The sequence below is a fragment of the Carassius gibelio genome, chromosome A23 (assembly GCF_023724105.1).
Source record: "Carassius gibelio isolate Cgi1373 ecotype wild population from Czech Republic chromosome A23, carGib1.2-hapl.c, whole genome shotgun sequence".
Taxonomy (NCBI): Eukaryota; Metazoa; Chordata; class Actinopteri; order Cypriniformes; family Cyprinidae; genus Carassius; species Carassius gibelio.
The window spans coordinates 11,490,065-11,515,200 of record NC_068393.1 but is presented as its reverse complement, the minus strand read 5'-3'; the positions used below and the strand labels follow the sequence as shown (position 1 = coordinate 11,515,200).

Below are 25,136 nucleotides of genomic sequence, written 5' to 3'. Positions count from 1 at the left end.
AATATGAGGACTAATGGACTGTAAACATTTTAACACAACACACACAATAGATTATTGAAGTCTTTTTTGAATAAAACTTGAGTCTTGGTAACATTTAGTAGTAATGATGGGCATAATAAACCTGCTTTTAGCTATTTAGGCTTCATAGTGAAGACGTTTTTGTGCTGTCTTATGTCAGTTGCTTACTTTTAGCTGGGCTAATGGTGACTGTATTCTAACTGGTTGAGATAGTGGGTTTGAATGCCTCAGGCCCTCTGGTCCTTGTAAAACAGGGATTTTTTTTTTCTGTTTTAACCACTGAGATACAATTTACTTGCCTGTTTTTATAGCCGTCCCTCACATGGTCCCTTGATAGTCTTGCAGTATCCCTCTGCCACCCCAACAACTCACTCTTGGCTGGTTCATATCCCAGCCTGGGATATGGGGGGAGTATTATGGGTTCGGACCAAATTCCAAACTCTGAGCTCTCCCCTCCACAGCATGCCAAATATGCATGTTACCATATCTGATTACACGTACGTGTGAACTTGTGAAAGACTACTTAGGATCATTGTCCTGATCATAGTAAGACAGTAGCTCCTATACAGAGTAACAATGGTTTTAAGCTTCCTCCTGTAAATATGCCAGTCATCTAATAAACTGGTCATAAAGAGCACATATGTGATAGCAACAGCTAGAACGTGTTTTTTTTTTAAGTCTCAAAATTCACCAGATTTTCATATTGGGACTATTTTATGAAAATAAAGGTTGTTTTACAGAATGAAAAGAAGAGTAGGTGAAAATTGATGACGAAGGCAGAGCCGCACAGTGCTTCTGGCTTATGGGTTTTTAAAAAGGAGGTGTCCAGAAGGTTACCAAGGTATAACTGGCTTGTGACAACCAAGGAATGTAGCTTTTTGATTCATTGATCTCGGCTCTTCCTGTCATTGTGTTGCAGAGTTCACCAAGCACTGAATTGTTCACCTACTAGTAGGGAAGGTAAACTTGGATTAGATGGGTTCGTTTTACCCTACACACAAAAATAATAGTTCTTTATTGGCATCTATGGTTTCATGGAGAATATTTAATATCTATGAAAACTCCTACAACTGCTACAACTATCTCATCAACAGTTGGAGTTTTTAAATTAACTAATTTGATTTGATTTGTATAAAAATCTTAATTAAAATTGAACTAAGAATGAACGTCCACCTCCAAACCTAACTGTTAGTGGGGTGTAAGGAGATCAAATGAAATTATAGGAGTTCGCCACCAAATTGCGAAAAATATAACACAGTTACGAATTGTCATGGTTGTTAATCATTTGGGAAGCGGCCAAACGAGCGTCACAAGCTGTGGAGAACCTGGTGCTAATTACTTATAACCTGCACGTTCTGACATGCAGACAGAAGAGTGTCAGTCAAGAACTCAGAAAATTAAGGCATGGAATTGAGACAAAATAAAACCGATTTTTCAGAATTAAGAGAAGAGCAGTATCACTGCTCAAAAGGAGGGAAACAATGACAGGTGTAAGAACAAATCAATTGGAGGATTTATCTGCACAGCCTCTGGGTGTGTTCTTTGATATTGTCAGTCTTGATATTATGCTGCTCCAGGACACAAATACCATCTAACAGAGAACTCATATTTGACACGGAGTTAATTTATTACATCAGTCTGAATCGGTGTAAAGCATGACTGCCTTTAATAAAGCCAAACACGTTTCAGATGTGGGCTGACAGAAGAATTAATATGTTTCTGTGGACCTACTAGCAGTAGTAGTCAAAATTCCTCAATTTATTGCTACAAATCTGGCTGTTAATTATGTTCTGTATTCTACCACAAATATATGAATTTTATTAGTGTCTGTACTGTATTAATTATTTATACAGTAAGCAAATGGTTTGATTAAAAATGTCTTAAGTAGTGGCTTTTTTTTAATATATTCATCTATTAGTGAACAAAGTACAAAAAACACATACCGTATGCTGGGATTAATAAAAACCATTGCAAAAGAAATTGATCAAAGGTTTAATAAACAGAAGGTCAATAAAGAGCATCAATGTGGAATGTCGTCTTTGTTCCAAACAAAAACACACAAACAATCACACAACTGAATAAGATTAGTGAATTATAATTCTTAAAGTTGAAACATTATATGAGTTTGTGAACATCACATTTATTTACTGATTCATTACAGGCAAAGAGGAGAACTCTGATTACAAGGACCTCAGTTAACTGAAACAATCCATACTGGCTTTGGCGCGCTCCATCTCATGAAGGAAGTTATAGAACTGGGGTAAAGTCAGCTCTAATGTGGAGAGATACAAAGATACAAACAAAATTGCACTAAATGTAATGAAAACGCTCAGTCAAGTAGAGTATGTTACAACTTAAGACAACGGATTTGAAATAAACTTACCCATGTACACATTTTCTGTCTTGTTTCCTTTTCTGATCACCAGTTTCAGCTGGGAAAGAATGAAAAAGTTGAATGAACAATGAGCCTGTGTATCTGTCTTATAACTCCAACACTGCCTGAAGCAGACAGATGTTATAGATCAAGAGTTTGACCACCAAGAACTGCTTCTGCAAATACAACCATTGAAGATTAACATATATCAACATACTATCAAACATTAGTCAAATATTCCCCACCATGGGTATATGACTAGCATTATATGCCAGAGGAGCCATGAAAATGCATTTTCTTCAAGTCAGATCGCAGTCAATTGGAAACGTAATTGGAAACTGACAATATTTATATTTTAGCTGGGATAAAAGGAGATGGTAGGTACTTTTAAAATATAAAGGAGGCATACGATGACATAATTATTTACTTTGATACTTACCTGCCATCAAGAAAATGCATTTTCTTTTAAGACGACTAACAGCACACCAAAGACACAATCAATCCCTTAGACTTGAGCGTTTTGCTCAAAGTATGCTTCTGATCATCGGTCTCTCATGATTCTGGTGCGGTTAGTGCATGTGCTAAGGTTCTCATTAAGTTGGCAAGAATCTCCCTCTCTATAATTTCCTGCCTCATCTCTCATATAAATAAGACTTCTGGCTCTGTGTTATGAGTCTAAATGTACTTAGATACAAAGCAGCTTTACAGTTGGAAACAGGAAAAAACTTTTGATGATAATGCAAGAGGACAATAGAAAACAGCCAGTTTATCAGTTAAAGTCAGTTTATTGTTGATTCAGTTATGTCATCGTTCAGCTCAGTCCAGTTCTCTTCCAAAAGTGTCTCAATTGTGTCTCCTGGCATCATACATAAATGGTACAGAGAAAAACTGAAAGACGACTTTTTTTCTGCAAAAGTTGTGTAGTGCAAACCAACCTTAAAATTTAATTCAGAATCATTTAAGGGGTAAATCTATTTTAAATTCAGTCTCTTGATGAATGTTTGCACTGACTTTAAAAAATAAATAAATACAGGTTTACCTGTAGAAAAATGTTTCCGGTCTTTTGCAGCTCACTTGTACCAACGGTAACTGCAAAGAATTATGCATTTAAATTACACACATAATTAATCACATTATTTATATTCTTATTTGCACTTTAGGTAATATATATTTACATACACATAAGTTAATACATTGCTTACCACCAAATTTCCACTCCATGTCAACAAGTTGGTTGACCATTAGTGTCTGTCCCACAGCCAGTCTGGACAAAACAGGGTAGTGGATTCTCCACTGAAATAAAAGAAGATATAGATATGCTGGGTCTTGCAGTCATGCCCATCCACAAAAACATGCATTAATGTGTATCAATCACTCCTCTCTTCCTTCTATACTAATGTCTCCACTGCTTCAATGACATACTATCATAACAAAATTGACAATTCATCTAACTCTCGCATGCTCTTTAAACATTTTCCTCGATTTCTTTGCCCCCCCCCCCATCAACTCTAACAGCTAACGCCACATTCTTCATTAATAAAACTAAAACTATCAGTGCACAATTTGCCACACCATACTGTCAAGCGCATCTAACCATGAAACATACACTTGTTCACAATCCTTCTCTTCACTCTGAGGCAGAAGTCTCAAAACTCATCCTTTCTAATCATCCTACTACTTGTCCACTTGATCATTATCTATCTCATCTCCTTCAAGCCATTTCGTCTGCAGTTGTACATGCACTCGCTCACATGATTAATACATCCCTTCAGACTGGCGTTTTTCCCTCAGCATTTATACAGGCTTGTATAATCCCACTACTTAAGAAACCCACCCTCAACCCATCTCCTTTAGAGAACTACAGACCAGTTTCCCTTCTTCCTTTCATTCCAAAAACACTTGAACCAGCTGTGTTCAACCAATTCTCTGCCTTTTTCACACAGAGCAACCTCCTCGACAGAAACCAGTCTGGTTTCAGAAGTGGACATTCAACCGAGACTGACTTGCTCTCAGTTGTTGAATCCCTAAGACTGGCCGATTTCAAATATTCAGTACTAGCTGGATCTGTCCACTGCCTTTGACACTGTTAACCACCAGATTCTTCTATCAACCCTGTGGTTTGAGTCTTACCTATCAGATAGGTCCTTCAAGGGATCTTGGAGGAGTGAGGAGTCCAATTCGCAACATCTAACTACTGAGGTGCCTCAGGGCTCAGTTCTTGGACCACTTCTCTTCTCTGTCTACATGGCATCATTCGATTCTGTCATTCAGAAACATGGCTTTTCATACCATTGCTATGCTGATCACACTCAGCTCTACCTCTCATTCCATCCTGATGATCCGACGATAGCTGCTCACATATCATCTTGTCTAACAGAATTTTTTTGCTGGATGAAAGTCCATCACCTTCAACTCAACCTGGCCAAGACAGAACTGCTTGTGATTCCAGCAAACCCATCGTTTCATCACAATTTCACCATTAAGTTAGGCACATCATAACTCCTTCAAAAACAGCCAGAAGACTTTATGATGGATGATCAGCTGATTTTCCCAGACCACATTGCTAAAACTGTCCAATCCTGCAGATTTGCTTTATTCAACATCAAGAAGATCAAGCCCTTTCTTTGGGAACATGCTGCACATCTCCTTGTTCAAGCTCTTGTTCTGTCCAGGCTGGACTATTGCAATGCTCTCTCCGCAGGTCTTCCAGCCAGTTCTATCAAACCTTTACAATTAAAACTTAAAAAGCGGCAGCAAGATTATTTTTTAATGAGCCAAAAAATAATGCACGTCACACCTCTGTTTATCAATTTGCACTGGCTACCAATAGCTGCTTGCATAACATGTAAGGCATAATGTTTTCCTACAAAACCAGCAATGTCTCTGCACCCCTTTACCTAAATTCATTACTTTAGACTTATGTGCCCTTTAGAAGCTTGCATATGCAAGTGAACATCGCTTTATCATGTATCCCAAAGAGGCAAAAAAATCACTTTCACAGACTTTTAAATTAAATGTTCACTCCTGGTGGAATGACCTGCCCAACTCAGTCCTTAGCCATCTTCAAGAATCAGCTAAAAACACATCTTCTCCATGTTTATTTGACCCTCTTTGACCCTAGCGCTCTCTATTCTTATTCTTTACTTAAAATAAATAAATAAATAAATAAAAATAAAACTTTCTCCTTTTAGACTTGCATACTGTTAATTTACTGTTTGTTTTCTTAAAAAAAAAACACTAGATTCTCTAATCTTTTTGTATTTTTTTTGTTAATTAATTTATTATACAATTAACAAAGGCAAAAAAGGCCTTTAACACTAGCTTACATTATTCTTATTCTATTCCATTTGTTTTCCTTTTATTTATTATAAAATAAAAAAAACAACAACAACAAAAATATTGCTACGTGTACTGTGTTTAACTAACTAAAACTTGTTATAGCACTTATATATCATTGTTCTCTTGTTGATTTTGATTGCTTGCACTGTCCTCATTTGTAAGTCGCTTTAGATAAAAGCATATGCAAGTCTACTAAATGGCTAAATGTAAATGTAAAAACATGGAAGCAACTAAAACACTAAAATGTATATATTAAGACAAACCTGGTCAGAGAAATGAGTGGCCTTGTCCTCATTTAATCCTGTAATTAAGCAACAGATCACAATGTTAAAAACAGACTCAAGACCAATATATTTTAATGGGTAGAGATGATCTGAGTGAAGAAAGATGATACCTAATGAGAGCAAGTCTGCCTTCACCTGTTCAGCAGTTAGGTTTCTTTTTAAAGCACCTGAAAAGGGAGAAAGACATTTACATTGCTTCAATATGCTCATTATACCTCTATCCCAAAGCCTAATGAACTAAGTAAGCAGCATTCTAACTGATATGGTACCTTCATAATGTACCAATTGGTAACACTAAATAGGGTTGTAACAATATATTAATAAAGCCTTAGAGAATTTGGCTAAAATTAGATTTTGAATTTAAGTTTGCTATCTTTTGAAAGAGTCTTTACATTGAGAGTGCACTTATGCTGCCTACGTAGGCACCTCACTAGGTTTTGAAATACAGTAGACTATACGTTTTTTTACATCTCTGTCTGATTTCTCTGATATATATTATTACACCACCACTTATTTCCTTACCACTTTGTCCCATCAGTATGATTAGTAATTTGTTCCTCTTCATTTTAATGTCTAAAAGCACAGGCAGTGGGATAGTCATTGCATGCAAATGTAGCAGCATACCATGCATACTGATTGGTAGGGTCGGCCAGTCTACATGTGACATTAGGTCCAGATTCCCCAGGGCAATTTGCTACAAGGGCTATTTGCATATGTTAGGATCCTCTAGACGCATAATGCAGCAATTTAGTGTAAAATAAACTGAACAATCACTCACTGAGATTAGGATCATAGCGTGTTTAGATCAGTGCTGGGGTCAGGCTAAACGTCTACATTTGATGTTATCACCAGGGGAAGGGGACTGCATTATTCATTTGTGGAATTTCAGATAAAGGTGCTCGATTTGTTCAAGATGGGGGTCCTGAAGGTTTTACCGTGAGGTAGGATGAGGACACTCTTCATCAGAGCCCTCAGTGGTCCTGCACTCATCCCATTCTCTCCAGCAAACTCTGTCAACTGACGCAGGAACCGCTCTGACTGATGAGGGAGAAGCACAATATGTAACATTTACTTGTGTGTAAATTCTGTTGAATACATATTTTCACAATATAAGTTATCACAATGAACATTCACATAATATATCTTTCTTTACCTGTCCTAATTCAGACAAGACAGCTTACCCAGAAGAACACAATATTATAGATATAGGATTCATATTTTAGCCGGAAGCATTGGTTTGAAGTTAAAAATGTCTAAAGGATGGATTTGTTTCTTACAAACACACAGCTTTTCCCTTCACAAGACATTAATTGATAGACTGGGGTCACGTGGATGTAATGCTAAATTAGCATCACTTAGCAAGTGATGTAATGCTAAATTTATCCAAATCTATTCTGATGAAGAAACAAACTCACCTACATCTTAAATGGCCAGAGAATGAGTACATTTTAAGTTTTTTATGAACCATGCCTTCAACTTTTTACTTTTCTTTTGCTTCATGTATTTGTGGACACTTTTATCCAAAGAGACTTGTACTGCATTCAAGGTACACATTTTTATCTTTTCTTGCATTTCCTGGCAATGATTCAAAACACTGAAATGGCTTTCCAGAAAAGTAATCTGGGAACGCAGACTCACCTCTTTGGGTTCTAGAAGGAACTGGTATAAGATCTCTGTCAGTCTCACAAACTGCTGCAATGGGAGGTAAAAAGTAAATCTGAATGACTGGCATTGAATGAATCTAGCGAAGAAACATGCAGACACCACCATTATAAAGTTTGCATACAACTACTCATTCTTTATTATTACTATTTACATATTTTATAATAACAGCCCACAAAATTATGAATTAAACAAATGGAAGTACAGAAAAATAAATAATTAAAAATAGCTCCCTTATAAATTGTAGGTTCTACAAATTTCCACCGAACAACTTTGAGGTGCAACTCGTGATGCATTTAAACAGTATTGAATAAGTTTCCAGAGATGTCCTGAGTTTTTCATCCATTAACATTTTTAATTATTAGTTTTGAAATACATAAAGACATACAATTCAATACATTAAACTGTTTACTTTTTTTTAGAAAAATAAAAGTACAAACGTGTCTATGATAAGATTCATTAAATGTATTATATGTATTTAAAAAGCTGCTTCCTTAAACATTCACTGCAAACCATTATGCTTTAAATCAATTTCCTGCTGGAGATGCAAGGCTGAAACAAGAAAACTTTGATACAAAGGATAAAAATGCATGATACAATTGTATGACATATCAAAATACACTAAATATACGTTTTACGCCTGAAATCCTTTACATTACAACAGGAGACTAGCTCAGTGTGCTAATGCTAAGTGTTGTGGTAATCTCACGTGACTAAACCTTACACTAACTAAAGCGACACATCAGGCGACTTTCTTCTGAAGGCGAGACGATCATCAGACCCGTTTATTAACATCAATTCACTTATACACTAAAACTGTTGATCACAAAAACACTAAACTCATTCAATAGTATCCTAATTCCCACTTTCCCTTCGCAGCATACTAAATTCATACCTGTTCACTGAACTTATTCAGATTCTGAAAGTCAGTGCAGACATGGTCGGGTAATGTATCATTCGTGAAATGCAACTGCAACATTGTTTCTTCGCAGCTCTGCTGTAGCTACTGAACTGTCACATCTGCTTCCACACTTCCGCTGCCAGAGAGCCCAACGATTTCACTATCCGCACTTTCGTCAGTCAGAGCCCTGCACACATGTGATCACGAGATTTTGTAGTGCAGTGATAATCTGGATTTTGGTATGCTTTATTTAAACTAGCATAGAAGATAAGATACTTAAACATTATTTTCTTTGCAAAAAGTAGATGAGTAATTCCGTTTTATTCATGCTAGTTACATCAAATATGCACCGAAAAACTTCCGTGAAATTAACCCTTAAATAGGCAGAACTATAAAAATGCCTTGAAAATTAATGTTAAGTCCCAAAACATCACGAGTCAAATACTGAATGTTTTTCCTCAAAACTTTGCTTATATTTGTACAATTTGAATCTACCACTTATATGTAAACAACATATAAAAGATAAAAACATTACTTTGATTAAAAATATATTAAATTAAAAAAAAATTTATCATAAATTGGGCACAATTATTGTCGGTCGCTCTCTCATGCTGTATATATATATATATATATATATATATATATATATATATATATATATACACATACATACATACATACATACATACATATATATATATATATATATATATATATATATATATATATATATATATATATATATATATATATATATATATATATATATATATATATATATATATATATATATATATATATATATATATATATATAGCATTATATAGCCTACAATATTATGTTAAAGATTGTACAACATACTAAGTAGATATTTAATAATTCCCAATATTATAGATAACCTGCATATAAAAAAATGTGTAGCAGGGAAACCAGAGAAACATAAAAAAGTAGTTCTGTAAGGAAAAGTGAAAACAGTCATATTTTATTTGCACGAAACAGAATCTCACAGAACGTGTGAATGCCATCTCATAACCGACAAAGGGTTAAACAGTAGGAGGTAAAAGTAGCTTTTATTCAGTGGGAGCGCGATTCGAGACCCGGGAAAAGTCACGCCTGAGTGTAGAGGCGAAAGACCGAGCGGTCCTTGTAAACGAGACTCCATTTACATATTCACCCTTAGGGTTTAAAGGCGTGTGTACCAGCAGAGATTAGTGTGACACCCCAGCACCTTGGCAGTGGACTACTCTAAAGGCACCTTCAGTCTCTTTGCAATAGCACTACTTCTCCAGAGACAGGTAAGTTTCATACCTCTTCTGCATGGAGCTCTAGTGCGCGTTCTCGGGGAGAGTTCAAGTGCTGCATGACCGCGCGTCTGATGATAAAGACTTTTATTCCAACTTTTATTTTAGTTAGGCTACTTTAACCTTTAGATTCTATATGTAACTACAATGCATTTAACTTCGTGTTGTTAAAGCATGGAATGGTGTGTGGCTATGCAGCGTGCATGGCTGAGGCATGCTGAGAGCTTGTCTTATAGCTCATTATGTAAGCGTGAGGAAGTATGTGAGATTTATTCCTCGTTTTCATGCATCACCGGTCTGAGTTCTTTAGTGTGTTGTGCACATTTTCTTATCACTTAAACGATCGATTAATTCCAAGATTTCCGCGTTCTCGTGAAAAACCATATGTTTGTTATAGATGCAACGTACAAAAAGAGTGCTTTCCTCACATATTTAAATAATAATAGTCGGTAAAAATAACTGAAACCAGTATTTTTAATTGTGTGGTTTAAGTTTTTCAAAAAGAAGCAAACTTTCTGAATATGCATAAAGTAAATTAAGTAAATTCTCTCAAATAATTTTTGTTAGAATAAAACCGGTTTACTTCGTTGACGTCATAGGAGTGTTATAACGCGCCTTATGCAGATTAATGTTTTGCAACATAGTAATGGAAACAGTTGATTTATATTTCTGTCCTTTTCACTTAGGCGTATTGCCATGTATTTATAGTTCACCGAAAATGAAAGTTCTGCCATTGTGTTTACTTTCTTATGTGGAACACACAATGAGATAGATGTCAGTCAGAATGTGAGGAACTGACACCCTCGGTCGTCGTTCATTTTCCTTGCATTTTTGAATAAGGAAATTGAATAACTAACGAGGCTGACATTCTGCCTAACTGCTCATTTTTGGTATGTTCCAAGGTTGCATAAAAGATGACTGAAGTTTAATTTTGGGGCGAGCTATCCCTTTAAAACAATAGAAGTGTTAGCGCGTGTGATATATAAGTGGGCGCCGAGTGCAGGTGAAATCCGCAGCGGGGTGAATGTGAGTTGAGTCGAGCGAGGGTAACGAGGTAATTGGCGTTGGTAGACTGTCCGGCGGAGCGCGGGCTCCGTGCCCCGGGGCCTCTCGAAGGAATGCCGCGCCGTCACTTTGGTTTTGCGCTGCTGCATAGAAATTACTAGACTTAAATCAAACCTTTAGTAAGAATGAGCCTGCACACTGAATTGAGAAGTTAGCTTCTTTTGGCTTTTTATTGGTGGCTGATAGTTTAACTAAAACTTAAGTCGTTCATTCAATAATTTTATTTTCTCTGTCAGGTCACATCTGCATTCTCGGTGAACGCGAATCTAGTGATGTCCCATTCGTGTACTACTTTCTTTTATTTGAATTCAGTCTTTAAATCTTGTTTAAAACTTTAACTTAGACATGGAATCAAAATTCACACTATAATCTCTCTAAATGCATGTTATGTTATGTATGTTTTCAACAGTGGTGTATAAAGTACCTGAAAGTCATACTCGCAGGAATAAAAAGCACTTCATCCAGTATTTAGTGTCTTTCATTCCAACATAACAAAACATTTTTGGAATCTGCATCTGAAATAGCATGTATTTACACAGTTTATGTATAGGCCTAATGTTGTGTTTTTAACATAAAACGTTAAATACTGACGTGAAATAATTTAAAACCTAAAGAAAGAAAAAGTCTAAATGTGAAATTAAAACTACGGAGCCCCGCACATGACATACAAGAAAAAATTGTAGGCTAAATCGTGTGCAAAAAATCAAATGCGATTTTCATTCGCATCTCATCAGTAAAGACGCTCCTGTAATTAAAAGTATATCTCCAGTATGAGTGTTCAGATCAGGGTTGCCAGGTTTTCACAACAAATCCTGCCCAGTTGCTTCTCAAAACTAGTCCAATCGTGTTTCCAGGAGGTTCCCCGATAAAAATTGCTTCCCGGTTTTAAAATATACATTTTTTGGCAGGGTTTCCTTGGTAAAATTCGCATTTTAGGGGCTAAATATCATGTAATTGGTATTGCCGGTTTGACCCACGGACATGACAAACAACCACAGACTTGGCAACACTGGTTGGCATTTACTACACAGAGCGTAATTCACTGACAATCTACACAAAATAAATTTTAAAATCGCATGCGATTCTTTGTCGATTTTGAAAGCGATTTTTTGCTAGTTTTCTGTAGACCAGGGATAGGCAACTCTGGTCCTGGAGGCAGGTGACAGGCAGGCAGGTGAGTTTTTATGAGGGGTGAAGCAAAACTCTGCATGATAGTGGCCCTCCAGGACCGGAGTTGCCTATCCCTGCTTTTAGACTATGGTTCTGTGTAGTAATTGCCGCTCCACCTAAATCAGTGTTGCCAAGTCTGCGGTTGTTTTTCATGGCCATGATTTGAAGCAACCCCAATACCTACAATGTGATATTTAGCGCCTAAAATGCAAATTTTTACCAAGGCATCCACTTCCAAAAAATGTATATTTTAACCCTGGGAAGCAATTTTTATCGGTAGCCTCCTGGAAACGCGTTTGGGCTAGTTTTGGACTAGTTTTGAGAAGCAACTGGGCAGGATTTGTTTTGAAAACCTGGCAACCCTGATCTGAACACACGTACTGGAGATATACAGCACTTCTAATTACAGGAGCGTCTTTACTGGTGAGATGCGCATGAAAATCGCAATCGTATTTACTAATTCGTTCTTTCACTGTACTAAAACATGCACACGATTACTATTGATTTCCCTCGATTTACTATTTAGTTCACTCGATTTATAAAGTGTGCACACGGTTTGCTAATTCGTTCCCTCGATTTGCTAAATCGTGCCCACGATTTAGCAAATCGAGGTAACGCAAAAGTAAATTAGTAATCATAGTAATCATGCGCACATTTTAGTACAGTGAGGGAACGAATTAGTAAATCGTGCGCACAATTTATTTATTTTTTCTTGCATGTCATGTGCGGGGCTCAGTATAAAACCGCCAGTAGGTGACAGCAAGTGAAGTGAGTCATTGAGATTCAACCAATTCATTCCAACGGCTGATTCATTCAGAAACAAAACATTTGACTGTGTTAATGAGTGAATCACTGAATCATTTATTCAACCGATTTATTCAAAAGTATTCCATGTCCCTCAGAGCTGCATTTAACAGTATGTAAATGCATCTAAATGACACTTCTAATGTCACTTCTGTGTTTCCTCTGCATTGCTAAGATCAATTTTGTTTTTTTTACTGATTTCATTTGCTTGGTAAAAGCCCAAATGCAAGAACTTGACTCAAAAGATGGTGCACACTTTTAGAAAGAATGGCTTAAATGTAAAAATGCCCATAAAACTAGTTGGAAATTAATTTATATTATTGCTGTGAACTTACCACAGAAGATAAAAAGAAAAAATTCAGGAGCCAGCTGTTAGCACAATTAATACGATATAACACACTTTATAGCACAATATTATCTAATTACCATTATCGATAAAATCCCAGAAAATTATATTTAAAAAAAATTGTCGATATTGCATACCCCTAATTTATATAATTTAATTGATAAAATATTTTATCGATAATAATTGTTAAAATTAATATAACAATTAATACGTTTGACTCATCCAATTTCTTATAAATGGTTTAAAGGCTGAAATGTAAAGTTTAGCGTTTTATAAAACATTTTTTTTTGTTGTAAAAACTTGTATCTGAACTGTAAATTAATATTTTTTTACAGTTTAATATGGTACAATAGACATTGCCCAACTCTGCTCATATGGTATTAATTTTATTTGTGCAGGTCTTAAAAAGGTCATACATGTTATCTTAAAAATCCTGAAGAAACCCTCTTTAGGGTCACTCTCTGTCATCTCTAAGTCTCTATATCTCAGGATTGAATGATTGAATGTAGGGGTTTTTGTTAAATGTGAGCTAAAATCATCACAATTTAAAGAACCAAAGACTTAAACTACTTCAGTCTGTGTGCATTGAATTTATGAGTTTCACAATTTTAGTTGTGAATTTTAGTTATTACTGAAATAAATGAACATTTCCACAACATTCTAATTTATTGAAATGCAGTTGTATATACTCTTATACGGCTGCACGTTTTCAAGTTTTTCATTAACCGTTAATCGAGGCCCTTAGCGGTTAATACTCGGTTAACCATAGTGTGCCATAGGTTTCCGTTGTCCGGTAATTGCCGGACATTGGCCGAAAAAAAAAAGAAATGTCCGACAAAATTTAATCTCTCCGGTCAAATTGTCCTATTTAAACTGCCTAATAATCCCGCCCCCTAACACAATCTGAATTTGAGAATAAGCCTAAAATGTATAAAGCAAATATACACCGACCTTTGGCTATGTTATAAAGGAACAGGCTCTAGTAATAGTTATGTAACTTTCCGTGTTTAGGCGAAGGTAACAAGCAGGCTCCGCGGCCGCCTCGCTAAGGCTATGACTATGACTATGTTTGACAGGTACAATATTTGAAAATCGATAATTATTATTATTTTTTTTATTACATTTATATCTGAATTTATGTCAACCTATAGACTTTCAAATATCAAAATGTCATGAATTCATATGTATGACATGACATATAAACATGACATATAAACATATTTTCCTATCATATTTTGCCTGGAAACGCGTCAGTTCTATTTCTAGCATGCACGCGTCGAGCCGCACATGAGCCACGCGACTCACGCAGGCAGTCGGCAAGCTCTAACCTGTTAACATGGGAGCCGAATTAAAAACAGACACGCCACGCAGCTGAGAAGCTTTCGCCACAGATCCAGTGTGTCGCCGGCCTAATGATGCCCGGGTGTTGGCTGTTGAGATTACAACAACGAGGTTGTACTTGAAGTATATCTAAGCACTGTATTGCAATACTTGTATTTTGCCCCGTCACTCTCAATTTTAAAGTGCTCCAACGCTGTACTTTTCTTTGCCCGCTTCATATTAGAAAAATGACTTCTTCTTGTGGACATTACAAATGTCTGGGAGCGCTCTGGCGGTCTCTAGTGGTGCAACAATGTATTACAGATAAAATTCAATGCACGCCATTGACGTCACTTAACCGAGCAAAATGTTTCACTCGGTTATGCAATTTTTAACGGTTAATCGGTTAATCGGTTAATCGGTTAATCGGTTAACCATGGACACCCCTAACTCGTATATCAATATTTAAAGACGGTTACATGAGTAGTTACACGAGTAAGTATGGTGACACAAAATAAAACGTGGCGATTTCCTAAGATAAAATTTATGAATATAATGTTTGGCGGAAGAGCACTTCGCAGCACTTATCAGCTTATAAACTTAGTGGAAGATGGAAAAAAGGTGGCGTTTTCCTTTAATTACCATAAGTCTTTAACTGGCAACCATTTTGGACTTAAATGGTACGATTCTTTGATGTCATGAACGTTGTTTGATTTGAGATCTTGGACCATCCTTACAATGTTCTTGTTATAATGCTCTGCTGCTCATAAGAATTTTTTGTTTAGTTGTGTCATGGAGAAGAAACATTAAACACAGGAATTAGATGGTTTACCATACCACCCATGCTCTGAATGAGCCTTACACCAACAGTGAATATATGATAGAAAACAAAGAGACAGCTTACATCTTATGAATGAGTCACAGCTTGAGAGGATTTCTCTCTGGGCTCTGGGTGTTTCATGACGCCGTGGTGCCTGCAGTGGCTGGTTTTGTCTTTGTTCTGGAGGACTTGGTTAGAAGCTGAACAAATCCTTTCAGATCGTGGTTGTATTTGAGATGCTTGTGGCAGTTTCCTTTTAGGGGTGTGGTGGCCTCCTCATCAGTGTCTCATTCATCCAGTAGGCGCTTGTTTCATTTTTAGAGATGGCAAGACATTTAATGATTACTAAATTTGATAAAGTGAGGGTGTTATGTTTATGTGAATATACTATTCAGCTAAATGTTTTTTTTTTTTTGCAGTTAAAAAAGAAATGTGCATGTTATTTTGTTAAATTGCACAATGATACACAGACCCGTTAAACAGGTATGTGTCAAGGAATTACATAATACACACAATCTTACTTTATTTTGAGTTTTGGTGGCATCAGGGAGTCGGGCACAGCCGCTGAATGGAGATCAGTCTGTTCTGCAAGTCACAATAACAATACAAAATAAAAGTATTAACAATAGTTAAAATAAAAAAATGTGGTGAGAAAAAATAAAACATTACATATAGGGCCCTAAACATAATTTTTGTTAAACTTTTAATAAATTCATGTGAAAGTGTATATGTTTCATTATTTTAATTAACTATATAACTATGCTTTTTGATTAATACAATTTAATGTAACTATTAAAAAGGAGTAGAAAAAATGTAAAAAAAAAAAAAAAAAAAAGAATCCAGAAAAATTCTAATGGAAAACATTTTTTTGGAAAAAAATAAAACGGATTTCATAGGGCCCTAGAACTGGTTCTTCTGGACAACTGATTCGTTGCGATTTGCCTCAAAAAACGAGGACTTGAATGAAGGGCAATCTGGCAAAGTTTTTTTTAAAACAAATCACAATGGATTATGTATATTAAGTGGATTATTTGTGCGCTGACGACAACTAATTTATTTACTTTAAATCTTCAAGAATTAAATTCTCGTACGCACATCACTGCCTGTTACTGTATTTGGGTGCTTAGTTGCTTAGTAACTTAATTGTAAACTTTTCAGATCATGAATATGATGTTTTAACTAAGTGAAATTATGATTACTGATTTTATATATTTGAATGTGTATTTTCATCCCATCCTGGGACGATAGACTTGATATATTACGTCATTGATAATGTCTTTATGTTAAGGCATTAAAGAACTGGTTCGTGGAAAAGAACTGGACTTCCCATCGTTAGTCATGTGGTCTGACCCCCAAACGGCACACTTTATGGGTACTTGTCATCTTGCGGTCTTGCAATTAATGCTGTGTATACATGTCCATTAAGTCCACAAGACCAAAGGCTGTCCGATTTCTCATGTTAGCTTTCACAAGGATGCTCACCTGCGCCCATTTTGCTGAGGTACAATGGGCAATTGATGTTGAAAAGACATCAAACTGACATCAAAAACTTGACATGACGTTGAAATTTTTTTATGTAAACTGAACATCAGACGTTTTGGCCTACATATACATTAAACTAATTTCAGTGTGGGATTATCTTCCTATTTTCACCCAATTACCACTGGAAGAAATTGCCATCCAAACTGAATTTAAAATGATGTTACAGCATCTTGATCAAGTGTTGACTAAAATTTGACATCAAATTGATATCAAGGTGCCCGCTTGGGCGATTTGGGATAGGGCCTATGGCTTCTAACGGCAGTGGCACTGACACAATGACTTCACCAACTGGCGATTTGCTCTTTTATTTAAAAGACATGACTTACTCCACCATATTGTGTGTTGTGCTTTTTCACATTCATATATAATGTCAGTGGTATATTTAAAGTCTTTGGTTCATTTGTCCCTACTTTTGAGTGCAGTGCCCACATTATAAAATCTAATCAACAATCAATGAATAGAACCAAGTCCCTGCTTGCCATCTTTTCTCTTTCGATAATGTTACACTTATTAATGTCATTGTATAATTTCGATAGAATAACAATTAATTTCACAACACATTCTGAAACGGAGTAAAAACATAACAGAGATTACAGACTTGATGCACATTCTCTATTCTTGATTTTGTGTCATAATTTATTCATCAATTCTGTATTTGCATGAGTATTCCAAATCATAAATATGAACGAGAATGTCTTAAATGCACCATTTGAAACTACCCTACTTTTCTACACTTACAGTACTTGAGGAAACTTGTTTATTTTTATCATTCATAACAGAATTTGATAAAGATCTTAATCTCTTTTTATGTGAAATTTAATATAGGTTTTGTGATCATTGTGGCAGCTACAAACACACAAAATCCTTCCTCACATTAGGTTCAGTCCACAATCTCCGTCATGCATACAGACCTTTGATTTGGCCTCTTATTGTATTCTCTCTTATTCACTTCTCAGTTCTCCCCCTGGGCTTTGAAGAGATCATGAGTGTTTATAGGACCCATTTGGAAAACTTGCACATTGTCACTCAGATAATGGACTTGAAATGAGATCCATAGAATTTAAAAAGGCAAATGCCTTTGTGTGTGTACTTGCACGTTCTTGTCTGCAGACTTAAGCACAATGTCATTTAGCCATTTCTTGTAGGATGCACCTGGAGGCCTTGCCTGTGTCCTGTTTGCTTAATGTGGTTTGTCACTTTCCCCAGTTTTCCTATTTCCCCAAAACTAGTGTGTTTGTCGGATATAGACTGTTATGTAGACTATACAAAAAACTGTGATTGGGAAAAGTTCATTATGAGTTATAATGACACAGAAACACATTCGCCACCCGTATGTAATGTAATGTAATGTGAACAACAGCTGTGATCTGAAAAAAAGAATTAAGTTTTTCTCAATCGCTTTGGCTTAATTCACAAATGAAATCTATGTTTTCTTATAACAATAAGTTCAGATTTCTGACCTTTAAGAAAAGTGTGTAAAATACCATGTACCATGAAAGAATTTTCACAGTTGGTTTTACGCATATTTTGAATTGCACATTGCATTGTGTTGTGTTGCTTTTAGGATTAAAGGGACTTTTTTTATGTGAACAATTAGTTTCTTGTTTACAGCAGATTTTAATTTCTTATTCTTTTAAGCAAATTGCATGTGTTTTGTCCCATGTTTGCAAATCAGTAAATTGTCACACTCTTCACAACTTCAAACACTCTGTTTTTGTGTGAGCCACCACTCAGGTTTCAAAATCTGTTAGTTACTGACACAATTACTAGGCTTTGAAGCATGAATTAAATGTTTTGGTTGAGTTACTACATTTTACAGACAAGTAATGGAATTGTGACGCTCCATAGAAGAAGTTCACTTATAGTTTAATCTTAATGTTAAGACTGTTGCAAAACTGTTACAGTTTAATGTTAAGTCTTAGCCAAAGCAATTGAGAAAAACTCTAGAGAATGTTCACGCTACTCTGTTCTATACAATCAGGGCCGGATTAACCATACGGGCAACTGGGCAATTGCCCAGGGGCCCAAGACCTCTAAAGGGCCCAGGGCAGCAAGGGCACGAGCAAAATACTGTATCTGGTAATCTCATGCTTTATATTACACAAACTGTCAACACGGCTTTGCGCGCTGCCCAGAAGAGACGTTGCGCTGCCTATGACTTTAAACGTGAGTTGAGAGCGGCTGAGAGTCAGTCTCATGCAGACTGACCAATGAAGAGAGGGCCTCAAGTTAAGACCCGCTCCTCATTGGTCAGTCCGCATGAGGTGGGTCAAATGTTACGCCGAGCGGGTTACGTCAGGCGTTGCTACAACAGAAAAAAAATCTGACATGGAGAAGCTAAGTGGGAGCGCGAAGCAGAAATTAAAAAAGGAAAGGACATCAGAAACGCAGAAAATGTAAAGTATATACCTAAAATAGGCAATTCCTTCACTCCTGTTAATGTTGCCGACAGTTCTGCTAAGTCCGCTTCCGTCAAAGACGAGGACAACTCAGCTAGCCAGGACTTTTCTACACCACCAGCTTACGTTTACAGCCCAGAGAGCGAAGAGCATTTCAAATTCAAACATGCACTTCGTCATTATTTAGGACTTAAATTGTGTTTTGCCAGATTGTGTAGCATTTATTTCTGTCTTGTCTTCTTCAGAGAAATTGACAGATTTCTAAATGTTTATGTAGCACTAAAATGTTTAACAGGTTAATTGTGCTGTGATATATTGTTCTATTTTAAAACAAGTTAAAATTAGTGTAACGATAAGACCTTTGTAATCATCGGGAAGAAGGAGGCGGGAACCGGCGCACAATCAAAACATTTTAATATTCAAAATAAACACAAAACGTAAATAAAACATAAATAAAAAGCAAACATAAAATAACGTCCAGGCCTGGTCCTCTCTCGTCCTTCACGGTCGTCACTCCAGTTTTATATCCTTCCATCTCCTACGTGGGACTCGATACTGGCGGTGGGGCGCAGGTGCAGCTCATCTTCAATCACTACACCTGGCCTCACACCTCGTTCCCACGCCTCTCGGCCCCACCCCACTCGCCACAATGAGCTTTTTCCTTGAGGTGCCAGCTTCATTAAAATGCTGGAAATTGTTGTTGAGGGATAACTGGCAGATTTCAAATTGTTTGTGTTGGACTAATAACTTGATTGCTTTGTTGAATTCTGAGGAAACAGGGTCACCCTGTCAGGGTGATTTCTGCTTAAAATGTAGTGGTCAATTTTACCAGATTATACAGATGCTGATGTGTTTTGTTTTCATAGCATCATATGTGAGTGAATGTCTTTGATAGGGGACATAGTAGTGCATTTGTAGTTCTATGAGCATTTAAATATTTGTAAATCAAAATACACCTGATGACAGTTAGAATTTGAAGTATTGAGTATATTTACTGTATATTACAGTAATATATTCTGTATATGACCATATTATGGTGTTCCTGGGGTCGTGATGATGGGGCCCTTGAATACTGTTGCCCAGGGTACAACAAAGTGTTAATCTGGCCCTGTATACAATAAAAGGTTGACGACAAAATTTTTGTTTAATAATATAGTGGTCTTTATTTTATTACTAAGGCATAATATTACATAAGACAATTTTGTCTAGGTTGCTGTGGTCTTATAATGGCTTAACCTAGACAATCGTTACCTGAAACAGACATTAAACGTCAGTAACTGGAAGTAAAACCAGTTTTCTTTTGTAAGAACCACTATGGATGATAAATTCGCTCTGCCACCTTCTTGGTATTTTCATGCACACCGCGCTGTAATTTGATGCATGCAAAATACATAGTTTCGGCCGTTACAAAGTCTCCATCCACAAACAGACGTACACTGCTGCAGATAGAAGTTATTTCATTGCACTTAAACAAGCAATTCGAACAGCCTATATATGTGCAAATATAGGGCTGTAGCTATCGAATATTTTAGTAATCGAGTATTCTACCAAAAATTCCATCGATTAATCAAGTAATCAGTTAAAATGTGTTTTTGCTTAATTAAAGTGCAATATTAATTATGCAAGAGAAAATAAGACTCCTGGGTCTTTTAAATTAAACAACTAAGTTTCCTTTTTTAGAAAAAAAATATTTTTTATTTTTTAAATGCATAGAATGCAATGCATACATCAAAAATAATCATTTAATTATTACCCATTGTTTCTCTGTCTGTACTTGTACTGTGAACAATGACAATAAAGTTGACAGATGAATTACTGTATTTTTCGGAAGTGCAAGTGTCTGAGAGTGCAAGTCTGAGAATGCAAGTCTGAGAGTGCAAGTGCAAGTCTTTAGCCAGACCCTCTTGCATGACGAGGAAAAAAACATATATAAGTCGCACTGGACTATAAGTCGCATTTATTTAGAACCAAGAACCAAAAGAAAACATTACCATCTACAGCCGCGAGAGGGCTCTCTATGCTGCTCAGTGTAGACTACAGGAGCACTCTCGCGGCTGTAGACGGTAATGTTTTCTCTTAGTTAATTTCTCTTGGTTCCTGTCACATTAATTTTGTTGTTCATGTGTTCACGTCTTATTTAGTGAGACAGCAGATGCTGAAATCACAGCGAGTGTCACTCGTGCTTCAGTGTGTGATAAAGGAAGACGCTTCTGCTCCATTCATTAACACAGACACGCAGAACATGCAGGATTCATATTTAAATAGACTGTTCCGGCTTAATCTTTACAGATATTAGTCCATATCATGATTTGATGTAAGTGCAATGAGCTATTTTTGATTAATTCATTAAAAATTTAGCAAATTCCTTGCCATTCCGCGTTAAACTGTAAATTCCATTTTTATGACTGGATTCCGCGATTCCCTCCGCGTTTTCTGCATCGCAGAAAACATAGGGCCCTAGTTGTGGTATGCCAGCTCTTGCAATCGACACACGCCACGATGTTCTCTTTACGTTTTCCATCAAATAAAAAAACTGCTGACTCCTTACAGTATGAGATTTCAGACGCAGCGCCTGTGTCTCCTTCCACTTTGTGGGTCACGTAAACGTGTTGTCACATTAAAAAAAATAATTGAGAAAGAAGCTGGCGTGAGATTTTTAAATAAATTAAAAGAGGCTTCGAGGCAGAGGAATTTGCCTCGATAATTTTTTGTAATCGAGTTACTCGAGGAATCGTTTCAGCCCTAGTGCAATAGGGAAAGCCCTCACTGACTGAGTTTAATGTCACAGTTATGTTAGAACAAATCTCATTCTTGTTTCTGTGGCGGGTCATCCAGCTCGTCATGAGGCATGTGGTCCGGAGCGCTGTTTGACTGATGCATCAGTTCAGTTCAACTTTACTCCAAATATATGAACTTACCTGTTTTCAGTACTTTATATTTAGCGTGTTCGTTTATGTCTAATATTAGTGTTAGACTTTAAATGAAATCTACTATTGATTTTCACCATTGACTGATTTCGACTGATAACTTCCGTGCACAGATGCGGCAGATTTTTCACAGGATGTGTGATATGACAGTTGCGTCCGACTATATATGAGCTAGCTTTTTTAAATGCAGTATTTTTATAGTTAACTTTAGTTTATCAGTATGTTTGAAAGTATATTTTTTCGATTATTGGTGATTCCATAGGCTCTCTCGCGTGGACCTGCGTGGTTTAAAACACCAAATAGTTATGCTATGACAAGAACAAAGAGTCTCTCTCTTGCTCCACCCATGCATGATAATATCGTGCATCGTCGATCTCACGGGCTGACGATATGACGATTTGAAAAATTGATCATAATCGCCCAACACTACTATCCATTTATTTTTTTCTCAGACGTCCTTACGTTTTTTAAGTCATTGGGTTCATATCTCTAGATTTGATATATTTTGCCTCTTTTTGTCATTCATCCAAGTCTAATATTTCTTTTTTGACAGGATAGAGAAGAAGAAATAAAAAAAAAAACGACTGAAATAGTGATGCCATCCAACAAATACTCCTCCGCTATCATGGCGGAAAGTGACAAGATGACTGCCACGGTAAGATAAAGAAAGTGTTGTGATAGCAGTAATTTCTGTCATGATTTACCAACCCTCTATTTACTTTCTTTTTTCTGGAACACAGAATGGGACATTTTGAAAATCTTTCTGGTTGCTCTTTACGCAAATACAATGAACTAACAGTGGTTTCATGACATATCGGAAGTTTATTGCATTTTTTCTCTCCATATTGAGCAGGCTTATGGACTGTATTCCAACGTAATGCGAAAGCTTTGACCTCTATTCACTGAAAATACAAAATCCACCCTGACACACTGTTCCAGTATCTGCATCACTTGAATGATATCAGCCTTACTTTCACTTCAGAAACCATTTCTTTCTCCTACATGCACACACTGTGTGGAGGTGTGGAGTGGTGTGGGTATCTCACTCGTCTCTGGTGATTTGAGTTCAAAATGAGGTCAAAGGTGCAGAGGAATTTATGGGATTAGAGAGAGGCGAGAGAGAGGGAAGTGGTACTGTCTGGTTCTCTTGGAGGAAGAGCTGCTCTAACTGTTTTTTTTTTTTTTTTTTTTTGAGTCGACTGGTAGCTCGACTCAACTTTTTTCTGATATTTTTTACATTCTAACAGATTTTTCTCCATATGCATTGTAACTATAAATGAGGCAAGACATTACTTTCTTCTGATTCTGCACTCCATAGAGTGCAAAGAGAGAGAGAGGGGGAAAGAGAGAGAGCAAGCTCTTTGAATGCTGCACCTGGCTGAGGAAGTGCTCTGGATCCCAGAGACCAGCTGCTTGGCTGGGGAGGAGAGAGAAGCACACTGGCCATTCAGATGCCCAAGAACATGTGCCATGTCATCTTGAACTCAACTGAACCTAGTCTATACTAACAAATCTGTATTATGAGATGTCTTAAATGGTTCTTACTTCCTTTTACTCTGTTGCAGCATGTCTGTGTTCTAACGTAATTATTTCTTTATACTTAAAGGAATGTTTGGGTTAAATACGGGTTAAGCTACCGACAGAATTTTTCATGTGCTGTCAGTTACCACAGAGAGTAATTTTAACTTGGCTCTTAGTTTGCAAGCAAAAATGTGCTGACAGAAATAGAAGTCTGTGGTGTAAGGCTGTCACGATACCAGTATTTTTTTTTTTTCATATTCATGACCCGAATGTAAAAAAGTAATCCTTCCCCACTTTCCATTTACAGTGCAAGTTTTAAGAAAAAAGTATTAAATAAATTCATTGCACACAGACTGAAGTCATTTAAAACTTTAGTTCTTTTAACTGTGATGATTTTGGCTCACATTTAACAAAAACCCACCAATTCATCTCAACAAATTAGAATATGGTGACATGCCAATCAGCTAATCAACTCAAAACACCTGCAAAGGTTTCCCGAGCCTTCAAAATGGTCCATCAGTTTAGTTCACTAGGCTACACAATCATGAGGAAGACTGCTGATTGGACATTTGTCCAGAAGATAATCATTGACACCCTTCACAAGGAGGGTCAGCCACAAACATTCATCCAAAAATGTTTATAGAAAGTTGAGTGGATGCAAAAACAAACAACAGAGAGAACCGCAGCCTTATGAGGATTGTCAAGCAAACTCAATTCAAGAATTTGAGTGAACTTCAAGGAATGCACTGAGGCTGGGGTCAAGGCATCAAGAGCCACCACACACAGACGTGTCAAGGAATTATCTGAACCACAGACAGCGTCATGGGCGTCTTTCCTGGGCTAAAGAGAAGAGCTGGACTGTTGCCCATTGGTCCAATGGCCTCTTTTCAGATGAGAGCAAGTTTTGTATTTTATTTGGAAACCAGGGTCCTAGAGTCTGGAGGAAGGGTGGAGATGCTCAAAGCCCAAGTTGCTTGAAGTCCAGTGTTAAGTTTCCACGGTCTGTGATGATTTGGGGTGCAATGTCCTCTGCTGGTGTTTGTCCACTGTGTTTTTGAAAACCAAAGTCACTGCACCCATTTACCAAGAAATTTGAGCACTTCATGTTTCCTTCTGCTATTCAGCTTTTTGAAGATGCTGATTTTATTTTCCAGCAGGATTTGGCACATGCCCAAACTACCAAAAGCGCCAAAAGTTGGTTAAATGACCATCGTGTTGGTGTACTTGACTGGCCAGCAAACTCACCAGACCTGAACCCCAGAGAGAATCTAATGGGTATTGTCAAGAGGGAAATGAGAAACAAAAGACCAAACGATGCAGATGAGCTGAAGGCCACTGTCAAA

General features: G+C 36.8%; 2 protein-coding genes across 2 annotated transcripts in view; one reads left to right on the top strand and one right to left on the bottom strand.

Annotated features, from left to right (window-relative positions):
• Positions 1 to 1,994: 1,994 nt before the first annotated feature.
• commd7 (COMM domain containing 7) lies at positions 1,995 to 8,743 on the bottom strand. Its single transcript, XM_052539976.1, has 9 exons — positions 8,573 to 8,743; positions 7,654 to 7,707; positions 6,951 to 7,053; positions 6,126 to 6,182; positions 5,995 to 6,032; positions 3,595 to 3,685; positions 3,432 to 3,481; positions 2,402 to 2,450; positions 1,995 to 2,290 (listed from the first exon to the last, which is right to left on the bottom strand). The coding sequence occupies exons 1-9, from the start codon at positions 8,654 to 8,656 to the stop codon at positions 2,214 to 2,216; spliced, it is 603 nt and encodes a 200-aa protein (XP_052395936.1). The 5' UTR covers positions 8,657 to 8,743; the 3' UTR covers positions 1,995 to 2,213.
• Positions 8,744 to 9,668: 925 nt separating this feature from the next.
• Positions 9,669 to 25,136, top strand: part of LOC127945015 (DNA (cytosine-5)-methyltransferase 3B) — a 50,254-nt gene continuing 34,786 nt past the window's right edge. The window contains exons 1-2 of the mRNA XM_052541513.1: positions 9,669 to 9,873; positions 22,826 to 22,927. Of these exons, the coding sequence (XP_052397473.1) occupies positions 22,868 to 22,927 (60 nt within the window). The 5' untranslated portion in view covers positions 9,669 to 9,873; positions 22,826 to 22,867. The remainder of the gene's footprint in view (positions 9,874 to 22,825; positions 22,928 to 25,136) is intronic.

What these genes read in the sequence shown, in the direction of transcription:
- commd7 (XM_052539976.1), bottom strand. Translation starts at nt 8,656, where the DNA reads ATGTTGCAGTTGCATTTCACGAATGATACATTACCCGACCATGTCTGC. An exon ending in CCACTCATTTCTCTGACCAG is followed by an intron (nt 3,686 to 5,994) that starts GTTTGTCTTAAT and finishes CTTTTATTTCAG; the next exon opens with TGGAGAATCCACTACCCTGT. An exon ending in CATGGAGTGGAAATTTGGTG is followed by an intron (nt 3,482 to 3,594) that starts GTAAGCAATGTA and finishes AATTCTTTGCAG; the next exon opens with TTACCGTTGGTACAAGTGAG.